The sequence below is a fragment of the Triturus cristatus genome, chromosome 4_2, assembly GCF_964204655.1.
Source record: "Triturus cristatus chromosome 4_2, aTriCri1.1, whole genome shotgun sequence".
NCBI classification, from domain to species: Eukaryota; Metazoa; Chordata; class Amphibia; order Caudata; family Salamandridae; genus Triturus; species Triturus cristatus.
Genome location: NC_140586.1, coordinates 654,265,721 through 654,282,137, shown reverse-complemented (window position 1 = coordinate 654,282,137; position 16,417 = coordinate 654,265,721). Strand labels below are relative to the sequence as shown.

Below are 16,417 nucleotides of genomic sequence, written 5' to 3'. Positions count from 1 at the left end.
CAGCAGCAGCGGGCAGTAGACACCTCCGAGCGCAGAAGGGGGGGACACACCAGCAGGCAGGACGGGCCGGTGCAGGCCTCCAGGCGCCACGAGTGAGGTAGGTGGATGGCAAGGCCCAACACACCACGCACACGCCAGGCGCCGCTCCCACTGCGTAACAGCAAAGTCACACGGTATGGGGGGGGGGCAATTTGGTAGCTGGATGCCTCCCACTGACGACGGATGATGAAGGATTACTCAGCCCAGCCTGCAAAGCTCGCTTAGTGCACAGCCATCTTGCCACTGGGACGACAACGCCCCCAGGAAACAAGGTATAGCTATGGTTAACCTGTTAATAATTAAAAGCAGGGTTCCCTGCGTGACAAAAAGTGTCTGGAAGTCATGTTTGACATGACCTATTGGCGGATGGCACAATAGGTGATCCAGTCCACAAACTAAAGTATACATAAAAGTGATAGATAGAATGCTTGGATTCATCTGGTAATTATTCGAGCCGCAACCCAATCCACTGTTTTGCACACCATGTCACCTCAGTTTGGACCCAGCTATTTGCAAATCAGTTTTGACCCTTCTCCATTCGGAACAGCCCAGCCCCAGCTGCCAAGCCAGGTCCTCCCTGAACTGAAACACAAGCAACACAGGACCAGTTTCTCCCTACCTCGCAGAAGCACCCATAAAAAGGGCAAAACTAGTCCTAGGTTGCTTGTATTCCGGTTCAGGAAGCACCTAGCTTGTCAGGTTGGGCTGGATTGTTCCGTCTTGACCCTGCTCTAGTCGGATTTGCATATGGTTGGGTTCCAACTGGGGTGGTGTGGTCAGCGGAAAAATTATGGATTTAGGCCCAGGTCTCTGTACTGGGAGAGTGCTTGACTTTTTTTTTTTTTTTCACAAAGTTTTATATAGCGCGAACTTGCCCCGAAACAGGTATCAGAGCGCTTTACATAGCACCAGTTACGTTACATTAGGACACACATTAATTTTTGTTAGGCACGGGGAGATTAAGTGATTTGCCCAGAATCACAGAATGTTCAGCGTCATTGCCGAGACTCGAACCCAGATCCCCAGATTCGAGGTCGACCGCCCTAGCCGTCAGGCCAACTCCTCTCCCCTTTGTTCCGCATGCTGTCCCTCAATTGTCCTTTTTGCATTTGTGACCCCAAGTGGGACGGGGATATCCAGATGTGGGTCCCGTGCTCACGATGCCACTGGATCCTGGCTGATGAGGGGGTGGCACCCCAAAAACGGTCCTAGGATGCTTGTTTCCGGACCAGGGAGGATTTGGCCTAGCAGTTCGGGCTAGTCTGTTCCCATGGGAAGCAGGGTCAAGACTGATTTGTATATGGCTTGGTTTAAACTGGGGTGGCATGATGAGCAAAAAAAACCAATGGATTTAGGCCCAGATCTCCACACTGGGGGTTGGCTGTTTGACATTATTCGGCATTTCGTTCATCAATTGTTCTTCTAACATAAATAGGACATGCATGTATATACTCTTCTACAAAGTAGTCCCCAGTACCTTTAGTCAATTAACAATATAGCGTGGATAATTAATACAACATAAAAAAACGAACTTGCAGTTTAGATTAAGTTTTTTGTTTGGCCTCATTGCATTGCCAAGTCGATGTTCTTAATACAATTAAAGGAGGGTTGAAGCAAGTCTCTTTCAATGGCCTTCTTTACAAACGTCTGAACTAATTCAGACGGATGGGGCTCGGTATTTTATTGGGCCCACATTCCTCTGTCGAAATCTTTAAAAATAGATCATCGTACCTCACGATGTTCCGACTGCCAAGCCCTGGAATGCCCACACATAGGGCAGGGGTTGAGAATTAAGAAAATCGGAAAAGGTGTTTTATATTTCAAATCAGACTAAGTCACCCCAAATCCTGCTGACACTTAGACTTTGAGAACAAATTATCAAAGTTCTCTAAAAAAGGATGCAGGGTGATGCGAACTGCTCTATAAAATAACAAAATAAAAAATAGAATTTAAAATTAGGGACGTATTTAGGGTCTTAAAGAAAGACAGGTTCCAACTACACATGACTTAACACTTGGAAGAAGAGGTTTGTAAGACAGACAAAGACAAAACTACTTATAAAATTCTACCTGCAGGACTCAAAATCAAGACTGCCAGATGTTAACGGTAGACAGCTGGGAATTATGAAATACATGTCAAGGAGGGCTGTATGTTACATGATCTCTGGACCCATTCTCATGTCTTTGAAAATATGAAGGTGCTAGACAATTTGGCTGGCTTCACGCTTTATCTGCTCCCTTAAAAGTACCCACAGGGTGCAGTGTTTCCTCTGGTCCCCAACAGTAGAAGACAAACACAAGTGACATACCCTGAAAAATACAAAGGGGATGATATTCCACTGCTCTTCAGCAACAAAAGACACTTGGCTGGAACTTCACAAAAAGAAAATACAAGTATGAGGGTGGAACTTTTTATCCCACCCAACCAAGTTTCCACCGCCACCCCCACCCAAAAAAACATGGATGGCTAGAGTCATCACTCTGCTTCACCTCCAAATTAACCCCCTCATCAATAAACAAGGAAAAGTACAGAGTATTTTATTTTAGCATCCCAAATACAGATGGGTTTTTGTATCAAGGAAACCTAGAAAAAACTAAGGGCCTGATATGATAAATAGTTTTGTGGCTGCAAAGCCATCTATTTGCAATATCACAGGCATTGCAGCAGCAAAACTACAACATACCAAAGGCACATCACGAGTTAGAAATGTCTTTCCCATGTACTTTGCAACTCTTTGCGATTCGGGACGAGTAAGCTTGCAGGGGGTGCACCCACCCATACAAATTACTATGACTTATCAATGCATTGGGACCACAACTGCGGTTGCAAACAACTGATTAAATACTACCTCGTTCAAGAAGTGGTATTAGAAATACGACGCGGAAGCAGTCAATGTGGCTCGGGCATTGTGGAGAGTGTCTGAAAAGTTTCAGCGCTCCGTCCATCATCTCCTTGTGTTTGCTTTGCTCGCCCCAAGTTGGCAGGGTATGCCGCGGGTTCCTTGCTCACTTTGCCACTGGATTCAAGCTAGCCTGGCTGACGAAGGGTGTTACCCAGAAACCGGTCCCAAGATGCTTTTTTCCGGTTCAGGGAAGACCTGGCTTGGCAGTTTCGGCTGGACTGCTCCCATGAGGCACAGGGTCAAGACTGATTTGCATATAGCTGGGTCTGAACTAGGGTGGCAAAGTGAGCTAATGAAGGATGATAGATTCAACACAGATCTGTGACTGGGGGTAAGTGTTTGAAATGTTTCAGCACTCCGTCCATCATCTCCTTGTGTTTGCATTGTGGGGAGCATACAGTGGTCCAAGGGATCTTTGCATGCTCCCACCACTGCCCTTTGCATGCCTGTTTTATTTTTATTACAACCCATGCCCCACCAAGTGACAGGTGGCGCATTTTGCAAATGTGGATGATGCAATGGAGATCTGCTGTACCAGAGAGGCTTGGTTGTAGCATATGCAACAGTTCACAAGAAATCACAAACTGATTCAGCCCCATTAATTGAGGCACGAAGAGTGCAATTTTTGCTACCCGACCCTTATAGGAACAATAACTTTATGCATCCTTCACACCACACAGAAAGAGGCAGCTCGTAACACAATTCACACATTGTGCTGCAAGCTTGCTTCTTTTGTAAAAGAGGACCCTAAGTGTTCTGTCAATATTTAATCCAAGTCTCCTCACTTGTAGTGCCAGATTCTGCAAAGCAGAATCTAGCAAGATGCACTCATGGAGGCTTGTACTTGTGCCACCGACAAGAAGGTGGTGTTAAGTGTATTAAAACCAAAAAGCAAATCACTGGCAGACATTAGGTAATTAACTTGAGAGGGTAGGACCCCTATCAACTTAAATACAATCTCGTTAAGCCAAAACACAGTTCTTAGAGAACCACTGATCAACCCCTGGTAGCTATGGCACATCAGGCAGCAATTCCCCAGAGAAATGCGCATTAAGTTTAAGCGTAATAGCATAAACATGAACAAGTGATACAAAACAACAAATTATACAAACATTATGTCACCAGTCTTAATTCACAACCAAAGCAGCTACTTGGATATCCTTTAACATCCACATTGTATAACTGAGTTAAGTAGCTGCTATCATGGGGAACAAAACAATCAAACCCAGTAGTGAGACAATTCAAAAAGCATTTCCACTGGGCGGAAAAATGTAATCAAATACAACAGTCCCCGTGTTGTGTAATGCCTTACACAACACAGGGACTGTTGTATTTGATTAAATGTTATTGTTTCCCTGAAGGATATCTCAAAAAGAAAAACTTAGCTCGATATGAACACCTCTCCGGGCTAGAAACTCAAGCACTCTGTCAAGCATGACCCTGCCACGGATAATCGAGGCGACAGGTCCCGATAACTCAAGCTCTTGCGAGAAGAAACCCGCCATTTGCTGGCAAAGCAAATGTGGAGGACTTCACAGCTCAAGTCTATGGCTGGGGGGGGGGGACAAAAATGGCAAACTCCTTTACTGGCTTGCTTCTCGCACCTTGGCGAATCGGATAATTCTGGAGATTGTGGGTACGGAGGGTAACGCTCAGAGCGCCCCTGCCACCACTGTGCGGACCTTTACTGATTATTACAAGTGTGTTTAAACAGTGGCCTCGCCCTTGGACTCAGATCAAACCTCCATTTTTTATGGGCGGTACCTCTCCCGCAACTCTCGGAGCCGGCACCCAGTTACTTGATTAACCCATTTCACTAGAAGAGAGAGGTGCAGCTATCTCCACTATAACAGCCAGGAAGACTCCAGGCCCCGATGGGAACTTGGCAGAGTATTACATGGCATTCAAAGACACCTTGTCACCACAAATTCATGCTCAATACACAGAAGCAGCGAAGAAAGGTACCTTTCCAGCAGATATTGACGTGGCCACGATCATTGTCATTCCCAAAACACTCTCTCCATCATCCTCCTGCTCGGACTACCGTCCGATCTCCCTCATTAACACCGAGGTCAAAATTTACACCACAATCCTAATAACCTGTCTTAAACCAGTACTCCACACTCTGATTTACCCCAACCAATGTGGCACCATGCCGCATTGAAGCATGAGGCACTGCCTTCGACGCATTCACTTTGCATTAACCCCCATCGTCACCTACTCTCACCCTACCTGGCACTGCTACTGATAGACTTTGAGAAGGCCTTCGAAACAGTGGATTGGTGATACTTGGAGAGGGTGCTCATGAGGGCAGGCTTTGGCCCGCACTTCCGGGGACTCACATGTGCTCTACCCTAACCCTTCGGTCACAGTCTTCGTAAATGGTGTCCTGTGATATTTTTCCCATCAGTCACGGAAAAAGGCAAGGCTGCCCCATATCCCCTCTCCTCTTCCCTAGCGATAGAGCCTCTTGCCTGACTTATCAGATGAGATGCTCATATACAAGGATGACCATGGAATGATTCCCATGGGGACTGCATTTCTCATTATGCGGATGACTTCCTACTTTTTATGGCAGATCCCGCTCGGACTGCCCCCCCCGCTACCTACGCATGATCCAGCTTTTCGGTAAAGTGTTCGGTCTGCGACTTAACCCTGCCAAATCAATCTTAGTACCCCTACACAACTCTCGTGATTTTGTGGCATGGCAATACAACATACCGATCTGACACCTTAGTTTTCGCTACCTGGGGATCTGGGCGACGCTTCACCCAGAACTTACTTGGTACCTTAACCTTACACTACTGGCAAAGAAAACCAAGGAAGATCTTCGCAAATGGCAACCCTTCCCATTGAATCCAACTGGCAAGATCGCCTTATATAAGATGATGAGGATACTCCCCCGATTTTTATACATGCTGCAGAACCTACCACTTCACCATCAACGCATTGGTTCCACACTCTAGACAAAATGGCCACAACATTTCTTTGGGGTAATTCAAGACCACATCTGGCCCTTGTACATTGTCAGCGGGCCCCTTATGATGGCGGGCAGGGGGGGGGGGATGACCAACCTCTTCCTTTACCACCTAGAGGTTCACCTCCTGGTGATTAATGACTGGCAATCAGGACAGATCCGGCATACCAACTGTAACTTACATCTCTAGGATTCCCTCAGATCCAGGCAATGCTCTACGGCTCTCCGATTCCTGGTACTATTCCAGCAGTGACTCAAATGGTCTTCCTTGCAAGGCGCTCCTCACTCAGTCACACACCCTGGGACACTAAACTCACACTTCAGACACCTTTATGGCATGGCACCTGGCTGAGAGAGGTGGCTGCACTAGAGGGATTCCGGAAATGGGATCTTATTGGCATTACGCAACTTGAGGATGTCAGGTCGGAGAGCTACTGATGGGCCTTCCAAGTCTTACAAAACATGTATTCCCTTAACACCACTCAATTCTATTAGTATTTGCAGCTCAGACATGCAACAATCCTTCACATTCCCACGACACTACACTCCTTGAGTTCAGTTCAATGAAAGCCAACTCCTCATGAGTAATCCTGGAAAGGGAGGGGGGGTCTCAGATCTACTGCTGTCTAATTAATAATTCTCCAACTACCATGGATCAACTATGATCGCGTTGGGAAAGGTGGCTAGGTCCTTTTGAAGACGAAGGCCGACGGGACGCCTTTAAGGCAGCCCCCCCGAGTGATCACCATCTCATCCAGGTTGAGACTGATCCAAACCTACTATCTTCCCTGCACCTATCTCACCTTGGTCAGACTACATCGTGCTGGTTTCCTTCCGACTTCAAGTTGGCCGTTGTGTGCAAAAACCCCTGCTGACTTACCACATGAGTTGGTCCTTGTTGGAAAACGAGGCAGCATCTGTGAGGCCTGCACAAATAACATGACTACATTTGTCCTTCACTGGGAACCAAACACCCAATTGTAGCGCCTGACTCTCAGAGGGTAGCGTTGCAGAGCAGTCTGAGGCTTACTCAAGGGAGGTGGTGTGGGCTAGTAATCGCTATTTGCAGGTGCACAAAAATAACACTCAATAATTGATTGTCCAGTCTGTACTTTGCTTTATAAAAGTAAGAGTACATTTATTAAACACACACTACTCAATACTATGCACCAATTTACAAATATACATAAGCTGTTGAAATTACTTTGTGACATTGCATAACATCTCCATCCCTCCCGCAAAGGGGGGGGGGGGTGGGGTCTAGTACCACCACTCCCATGTATGCACATCAACTTGCCCCCAATGCAGATAGTTAAACATAACCTGGAGCGAGGGCCCTGCGCACTGGCACCATCCCAGTGGCGACCCACCCCATTACCTCAACAAGCATTAAAAAGGGGTAAACCTGCCTTAGTGACACATGACCCTGACTGAGCATCTCCTGCTGACCATAAAGTATGCACCTCTATATCTTAAGGGCTAGCAGTCTGGGGTCTTCACCTAAGCGCAGCAGCAAGAATCCATGTTTACGCACACTTTAGAATGACAGTACTCATCACCTTGGTTGATCATTTGAATGCATTGCAATTACAGCCCCTAAAGGCATCACAGATGAAATCACAGGATTGCACATATACAGCCAGACACCCTAGCAGGACTGTCTGGCAACATAGCCCCCCTTGGCTTATGACATCTCCTTACACATGTGACTTACAGTCCCTTCAAAAGAAGTACTCCTGGCAACTACACTCCTCCTTCTCACTTTAAAAGGAATCACAGGTAACAACATGGGATTACGTAAATACAGCCAGACCCCCTAGCAGGAAGGTCCAGCAACATAACTCCATTTAGCTTAACATCACCTTACACATATACTTCACTTTACACATGTGACTTTCAGTCCACCTAAAAAGAAATAACCAATAGTAAATGCATTTCGGTGCAATTACACCATTTCACCTCCAGGGGATGCCCTTCTCCAGACATCCCCAACTCAGCCCTTCACTCCATGAGGCACTTCATAGTACACCCTCAGCTGTAGAACATAAATTCCAGCCTAGAAGGTGTTAAAGGCTGGCTGAGCCCTTGAGGGGTTATTCTTTCAGATGCCCCCGTGCAACTTATGGGTGGACTGTTGTTCTTTATGCTGGGGGAAGTTGCGGTGCTCCTGCAGCCCCCCTGCACTCCTTTTCACACATGAGGGTGAGCCCCTCCTCTGGGGGCCACCAGGCACCAAAATGGCAGATTTCTTCGTGCTGTGGGGGGGGGGGGGGGGGGGGTAAGACTGGGCCTCTCCAGCAGCTCCCCCAGCACCTTTTCACAAGTGAGGGTGACCCCCCTTCTCTGGGGGCCACAAAGCACCAAAACGGCAGATTTCCAAATGCCTGGCGATGCATTATGGGGCGCTTCTTGCTCCTCTTTACCAGCCCCCGCCACTGGGAACACTCTCCTCTGCCCTCTGGGTCTCTAAGAGGGTAGATTCAGCAGTGTGGTGTCTTCACTGGCTCCCTGCGCCAGCCTTTCGCCAGGCTCTCTTTCTGGGCCCCTCTTGTCCCTGCGCAGAGGCCCCGGTTTCTGTGCACCAGTCCTGGGCTCTTCTTCTGGTGCTGATAGGGTCCTGGGGGCAGTCAGGGGGTCTCTCCTTCCAACTGCCCATTGCGCCAGGCTCCAGCACCATCAGCCTCAGCCGAGCTCACACCCCATAGAGTTTCTCTTCCTGTGCAGGCACTTTTTAAAAATTGAGTAGGGGGCTGGCAGGAAGTCTCTGTTGGTCCTATCAAACAGCGACACATCACGTCCCTGCCCCTGCTCCCTCCTTCTTGTCCAGCCTCTGGGTTTGTTAAAAATGGTGTCATCCATTGTCTCTGAAGCCCCTTTCGCCCACGCTGCCTTTCCTCCTTGGTGCAGCCTGGTACTCAGTGACAGCTGCTGATGGATGAGCCTGTAGCCCCTCCCATCTTCTCTTCGTGGAGAAGAGGCCCTAGCTTGTGGAAGAAAGGTTATCAATCCATCCAGCTGAGGTCAGCCCTCAGCCTGGGTCTGGTCATGGCTGGCTCAGGGAAATATGACAGTTCTGGATGACCCAAAAGCAGTACAAATATGACTTTGGACTCTGCAGAATACTTCTTTTCACATTTGCTTCATTGGACTTAAGTGCGTGTCTGGAATCTGTAGGCCTAATTGAAGTTAATCTAGCCCCTGGCTCCACATTCCCATAGGGGAATAATGAAGTAAAAAAACAGTAAGACACACTGACTTTCCCTGGCATGTTTCCAGTGTATAAAGCCTATTCCACCCAATACTGCATAAGTCCTGCCACACCATTCACTTTGTAGCTGCTCCTGGACTGCGCACGCTAGGAATCTCCCCTGAGCAGCCCGTACACGTGTGCACACGTATGTACACATGTGTCTGCATGTAACCAGCCCGGTGTCCCTTACTCCAGCTGCTGCGCAGTGGCCTGGTCAAGCCAGGGGAACACCAGTAAAATCCCCATGCAGTCTCTTACATCCTGAGTTCACTGTGGGGGAGTCCCAACTTATGAGGCTCCCCCACAGTAAAAGCTCCACAATTAGGTGCTCAAAAAGCGAAAATTCCGGGCGGCCCATAGTGTCAGAACCACCTTCTAACAGTCCTGCATCGCTCTAAACAAATATTGGACAGATGCAGTGAACAAGCTAAATGTGGTTCTGGGATAGGAGGTCCCATTCGCTCTCCTGGTTCTCATCGTGGGGGTCTTGGAGGGCTCTGGAGGTTCTCTGGTGGACAGAGCATTTCTGGGTACGTCTACCATGGTAGCCAAATGAAACATAGTTGCCAAATGGAAGGACCCTACCACCCCCCACGGTGTCACACTGGTGCAGAAGGCTGGATTAGTGGGCAATGCAAGAAAAACCTGTATATGAGGGGAGAGGTTGTGCGACCAAATATGATCGAGTAAGAGGTAAATGGCTTGGTCTAGTGAGCTAAAGGAAATCTGCAATTGTCTCTGTTTCCTCAAATACGATCTTTTATCGGGCATGCTGTAAAAAAATGTGGGCGGCTCTCAGATCACCGTATGACAGGTGTGGAATGTACTCTACGTTATTGTGCTGTGAATCATCGTGTCATTGTAAAACTCAAAGTTGACCAAAAAAAAAAAAAGGTATAGATCATTATCCTATTTGCACAACTGCTCTCTTCCTTAATTTAGTGTCCGAGGAAGCTCCTTAACTTGACTTCACAAAAATGTTACTGTAAAGAAAACAAATTATATTTGTGGTCCGGTGCTTAGTTTGCCAAAAAGAGGATTAAGGAGAGCACTCACAGTAGGACCTTCTCCACCCGATTACATTGTGTAATTGTTTTGGTAAAACCCTTAATCCCAATGTGAATGAGTTCCTTTGCCAGCCATAACTGTGACTGTAAATCAAGCACTGGGTCAATGGCTAATTTACAGTTTACAACTAGATGAACTCTGAAAGGACTTGTAAGAGTCAACATGTTATGATCCTCAAAGCAAGCGTGACTAGCTGGGTAGGCGTAAACATTTGTTTTGCACTGCGTGAAGATGTTTGCATGAGCAAATCTACTTACGAGCTGGAAACAGGTAGGAAATGCTTGTTACTGAAATGAATGCCCTGCGGTTGCGTGCACTCACACAGCTCAAGGGCATCCACCGACTCCTACTGTCTATGAGTATAGTTGTGAGGCCTGCTTCTGTGAAGTCTGCCTGTAATCCGTTAATCTGCACCAATCCAAGGTCACAGAACTGTGTGCTCTTTTGTAAATTTCTTTAATAACGGGGCCCCGAATGTATTAGTCGCTGCCAATAATGTTGCATTAAAGAGTTTTACGATGATTCTCTTCTTTTTGCTTCTGCTGGGAGGCATCAAATCTATTTTATTAATTGATAGCATAATAGTTTAGAAAACTGACTGTGACTAACCTTTTTTTTCAAATTACAAATGTAATTTTGGTTTATTTTATAATGAAAGCACTCACTAATTTAGCTCTCAATCCTTTGCATGAATTTGCATATAATGAAAGAGTATTCTGAAAGCTTTACAAACAGCCACAAAATGTTACATTTTGAAAAAAGGAGCTCGTTATTGTGTTAAAATCAGGGTCAGTGGTGCAAGCGGAGAGCTTGCAGCTCGCTGCATTTCTTTATAGCATCCACCTTAATAGTGAGGGCTTTGCATTGATGAAGTATAGCTTGCCTTAGCAGAGGTACATTTTTTTTCCCAAAACTGTATTGCCAGCTGTAGATTGGCAGTCAAAGGGTTTGGGATGCAGGGGGTTGGGCGCACTCATCTAGGGGAAAAAGAAAAACATGAAAACGTGCTGCCCTTGACCCTAAACAATATGTCCTGGGCATTGGGCGAAAGGAATGCCACCTCCCTGAAATAGTGGTAGCAAACTGTGACCCTTCTCGGATTCTGGGATGCAAAATATCTACTGATGGGTCGCGGGGGTCACAGAACTGCCTGCCTAATCAATATTAATTATACAGGTTGCTATCTGTGACCCCCCGACCCCCCCCCCCCCCAGTGATTGGTTACACGCACATGGACAGCTGCCTGCAAGGAACTGCAGACCACCATGTCAGTGTCTGCATAGCATTTGAGGAGTCTGCAACTCTGGTTGCAAACCATTGATAAATCTCACTGTGCTTCATAACAGAGGCCAGCACGAGACTTTCATGTCTCCTACTAACAGTCATTTGAACTGAGTCACAACACCCTGAATTACTTTACTATTCACGAAAGGGATTTAGTAAATAGGGGGAAAAAAGGCATTGTGGGTCTGCAACACTGACTTTGAGATTGCTTGGTTTTACGAGTCCGAAAAGGTTTTGTACATCATGTCCTAAATCATTTTTTGCTAAAGTGTTATTTAATCTATTCGCTTAACAAAAACAAATTGAAGTCCCACGCACACCGCCACATTATTACACAGATACAGACCTGCAGACTCGTAAGGTTTTTTCTCATTTTTATGAAGCTCGCCAGGGACTTTTCTGCTCGGGAATGTAAGACCATGAAGCTGCATACAAAAAAAAAAAAACACGTTAAACTAAACATTATATGTCAAAGGCCAAATCCTTAGCTTGAATTGTGTTCTTTTTCATTCAAAACCCCCAAAACTTGCATTGAATGAATTGCTCTCCTCACTTGCATTTTCAGAATACGCAGCCGCTATATTCTATCTGACCTCTGACTCTGTTATCGGTTTCCTAAACGTGCGCACCAGGTCGTGCCCTCTGCCTAATTCTTGTTTGTAATCCAGAGGCTAATGAAGGGCCGGGCTGACGGGTTTTAAATAGCTCTTAGCGCTCCCAGACTGTGTGCATTGCTGTGGTCAGTCCTCTAAGCACTGGGAAAAGAGTCATTTTGAAAGGAGCGTGATCGCCGGTGGCAGTGTTCATGAGGGGGGCGAGCAGTTGCTGCTGTGTGCAGCATTCCTGAGCAGCAACAGGTGGCTCCTTAGAAACGTCAGCGCCAGTGGACTGCACGGGACGCCGTCCAGAGAACACTACGGCGCACATGGAAGGTGCGTGCTGACGTGTTAATGTGCTGACGTGTTAATGTGCTACATATGCATTTAATGCGGGGCTGCTCCTCCCCAGTAACGGATCTCGGTGCACGTGACCACACCCATGAGCCACCGAAGAATAGAAGCATGTCGGCTTCTGTCGCGTCAGAGCGCACTACATGTACAGTTTATTTGGCGCACGCCGGACTCGGGCAATATCGACTCATAAAACATCCTTGCGAGCCTGACATGTCTGGCCAGCACTTCCGCTTATAAACAGCCATGCACGCACCCAATGTCTCAAAACTAAAGATGCATAAAGAAAGAAATCCCTGACTTCAAAGTAGGCTTCCAAAGGGTACATCTTGAAGGAAGCCCAATTAATAAAGTATGATGCGGCACGTGGAAATGCCTTATCCAGGAAAGGTCGCAAGCCTGATTTCACCCGTGCTAAAAAGGCACATTGTGATGTTAGGGTACTTGTCATGCCACTTTTCAAGGCCCAGGCATGCAACATGTGTTCAGCCTTAAAATAAGTTGTGTGCCATCTGTGGTATCCACCCCAGCTCTGGAGCACGCCACAAATGACCACGCCACGCACGGAGCTCTGTAATACACGTCTTTATCTTGCGGCATGCAACCGCTCACTGAATGTACTGCATCATAGACTTTATTGACCACACTCAACTAAATCCCAACTGATGAGGTACGTTTGTAAGGAATCCACCGTGGACCACAAGGGTCCTACTGCACATGATGACACAACACTACACTATCTTCATGAAATGAAATTAATTTTATTGGACAGTTTCTAAGGATGATGGAGGACGGCAATATAAAAATTCCTGGTCATGTGAAAGTACAACACACTGGAACACGACATGACATCTCATTTGGCAGCTACAATGAAGCACTGCGGCCTGACCAGAGGGCAGATCCATGCACCTGCACAAGGTGGAGCGGTGAAAGATGTGGCCTGCTCTGGGCACCAGGAGGGCTCATGCAGTGGGCTGCAGCAGATCCTAGCACTATGCAAGGGGCAGGCTTTCTAAGACAACTACAAAACCTCTCTGATATCCACAGCCCTGGAGAAAAGCTGAAGAGGGGACAGCTTCCGCAGGGAGTTCCGTGTGGGCCAACGCCTTCTCCTGCGGATACTGGATCTAGAGGAGACTTGCCTCAGCAGCAGGGTCACTTCCACCGGGCACCCTGATAAATGCAGGCTTGAGGGCTGGACAAGGAGCTTCACTTGTGAAAGGCTTCCAAGAGGTCTGGCAAATATTGGCAGGCCAGCAACCAATCAGACTGTCACATTGGGACACAGACCGTCGCGCCACACCAGAAGAGGAAGACGGAGCAGGGGTAGGCAGTGATGGCTTTTCGAAGGACAAACAGCCCTTTAAATAGGAATTATGTGCTTGAGGTAGACGGTCATTTGATAATAAAACGGATTCCAAACTAAACCATGGAGAACAGCAGCTCTGCAAGAAAGGCAGAGTTCAGCTTCAGCTCATTTTTCAGGCTTAGCAGTGACTGGAAGGAAGAATCACCTTCAGTCACATGATGAATATTTGTTGCAATGGGACGTGCAGACCAGACACGGCAGCGGACTGGCCCTCGAAATTAAGCAATCCATGTAGCCCAGGCTCTAAAATGAGAGATACATGGATCCCAACGCGCATTAGTAACGCTGAGCGTAGTCGCAATGCTGAACACATTTATTTGTAAAAAGCCTTCTTCATAACTATCATGAAGAAGAAAACACACATCTGAGCGGGGCATCGGTGTGTAATAAAGTTGCACCTAGAAATGCCATCAATATATTTTAAGAAAAACAGGAGTTTAAAACATAGACAATAAATCTACTTTATGGTCCCCGGCCACACAGGCAGGCTAGGATTAACAGCTTCCCTTCTCGGTTAGGGCCACCCACATGCCGCCGGTCACTCATCTCCGAGTGTGGCGGTGACAGCTACAACAGGTGCCCTCTCTTCACAGCATGTTGTGTGGTAAACCACAGAGAGTGCTTGAGGAAAGTGGAACTCCCATCCATCCTCTCCACTTTCCCGCCTTCCAAAGAGTTGAAAGATTCTGTCCCTTTCTCTGAAGGGGCATCAAGGGCTCAGAGGAGCTCCAATGCAAGCTTCCCATTGGCGGTGGCCATGGAGAGGGAGTGTGGTGGAAGAGCACGTGATGTGAAGCAACGGGGAGCCCTGCCCGCGCACTGGAGCCAGAAGAAGAGTGTCGACGACTACTTCACTAACACCAAAGGAACCTACACGCTGAAGCCTTGAAGAAGGGAATAGGAAAGATCGCGCTCTCTTCTCTGCGTGTGCCCTTCAGACATGTTCATACCGAGGGACGTCCCACGAACTCCCCACACACACAGTAAATAAAGGAACCACATCATAGCTTTGATCAGTTGAACATGTTGTATGATACGACCCCTGAATAAAAGTACCATTGATTTCCGAAATGCTTAGGGGATAATTTGCACATTGGGCTTAACATTGACAATACAATAGTGTGAAGAAAACAAATTCAAATTCAACAATAAATGATGACTTTCAGTAAGTAAATACAACATGTAAATGAATTTATGGTCAAACAAGGGAGATCTTTGAAGAATTCATGGTGAACTGCGTTTCCAAATATTGATTACAAGCCGCAAATTTAGCATCCTTGGCTGTCTGTCTGGCGGACTGTGTCATTCGACTAACAGCTCATTAACTATATTCACAGACTAAATCAAATTATTTTTTGGTTTTGCAAACTCTGACCACTAAAAATAACTATATTGTGGCAGCAACAAGAACAGATAAATACTTCGAGAGGACTCAAACCAAGAACAGGTATTTACTTAGTTTGGGAGTTTTACGTGAAGCCCTTCGTGTTGCTTTGGGATACTTTTTAATGTTAAAGGTTGACAAAGTCACAACATCTTGCTTGATGGGATTAGGGTCCTACCAGCGCAGGGAGTCCTGGCCCGAGATTCCACAGTAGCTCCCACATTTTGTGACAATCCCAGGTAAAGGCGGGCCGGAACCCTTCAGTTTATGGGCTCTTCCTGAACCGCAGGTGGGTTGGTTCTGCACTTGGCATCGGCGTCAGTGTGGCTCACAGCCGGCGGCCCTGCACTCGCAAGATATCCCCCCATTGTTTCATCCTATAGAACAGTCATTGAGATCCACTGTTGATAAGCAAGGGTTTCTTCTGTCTGGGGCACACTGTGGTACTAGACCTGCACAGAGCCCCCTTGAATGTTTGCACTTCGAACTGTGGGGGTTTCTGGCCCCGCCTGGGCCCTCATGGGTGTTTTCCTTGGCATCGGGAGGTCGGCGCCCTTGGTGAGGCAAGTCCGGGTGGGCCTAGGGTAGTGTGCGGAGGCATCGCCGGTTTGAACAGGATGGGCGGGAGGGTGTAGGACCCAATGGATCAGGGCTTCAAAGTGTCAAATGATGACGTTTTGGGTTGGGAAAGTAACAGGTATGGCTTTGGCTGATGATGACAACAGGAGGAGTACGGGTGGTGCTTCATGGTTTAAGCAGTCTGCATGTTGGTCAATTCGATATTATCCCACATGCCAACACTACCGAAAGAAGTGTGAAACAACTGTATGCAGCTTGAAGAAACTCCATCAATTCAATGCACGTTTATGATGAAATCAACTTGAACAACATCACATTAAATTCCTGCTCTTTCGATTAGAGTATATTTAAAAAGTACTTCGACAAGGGCATCAACACTGCCTAATGAATGGCGGGGTAACACCGAGGCGTATGGCTGGAGACTCCTGATGGTAGTGAACACACTAGGAAGGCAGCACAAGTCAGGGAGGGCTTTCAAGCTTGCTAAAATAGGCATCCGCAAGAGGACTGCGACATCCAAGACCTCAAAGCGGCTCACATCCTGGATAATAAGCCAGCACTGGCAGTGGTGCCTATAACCAACCTAAAGCAATATTAGTGAAAGTGAAAGAAAAG

At 47.1% G+C, this 16,417-nt stretch overlaps 1 protein-coding gene across 13 annotated transcripts in view; it reads right to left on the bottom strand.

The window, feature by feature from the left end:
• The window catches only part of ITGB3BP (integrin subunit beta 3 binding protein), a 303,033-nt gene that overhangs the window by 88,803 nt on the left and 197,813 nt on the right, over positions 1-16,417 (bottom strand). For 11 of the 13 annotated variants that reach the window (XR_014960659.1, XR_014960660.1, XM_085602409.1 and 8 more), the window contains one exon: positions 11,867-11,945. The exons of the other annotated variants lie outside the window; for them this stretch is intronic. Coding sequence is in view for 9 of the 11 variants with exons in the window: in XM_085602409.1 (XP_085458535.1) it covers positions 11,867-11,945 (79 nt within the window). In the remaining 2 variants the exon portion in view is untranslated. The remainder of the gene's footprint in view (positions 1-11,866; positions 11,946-16,417) is intronic. 13 annotated transcript variants of the gene reach the window in all.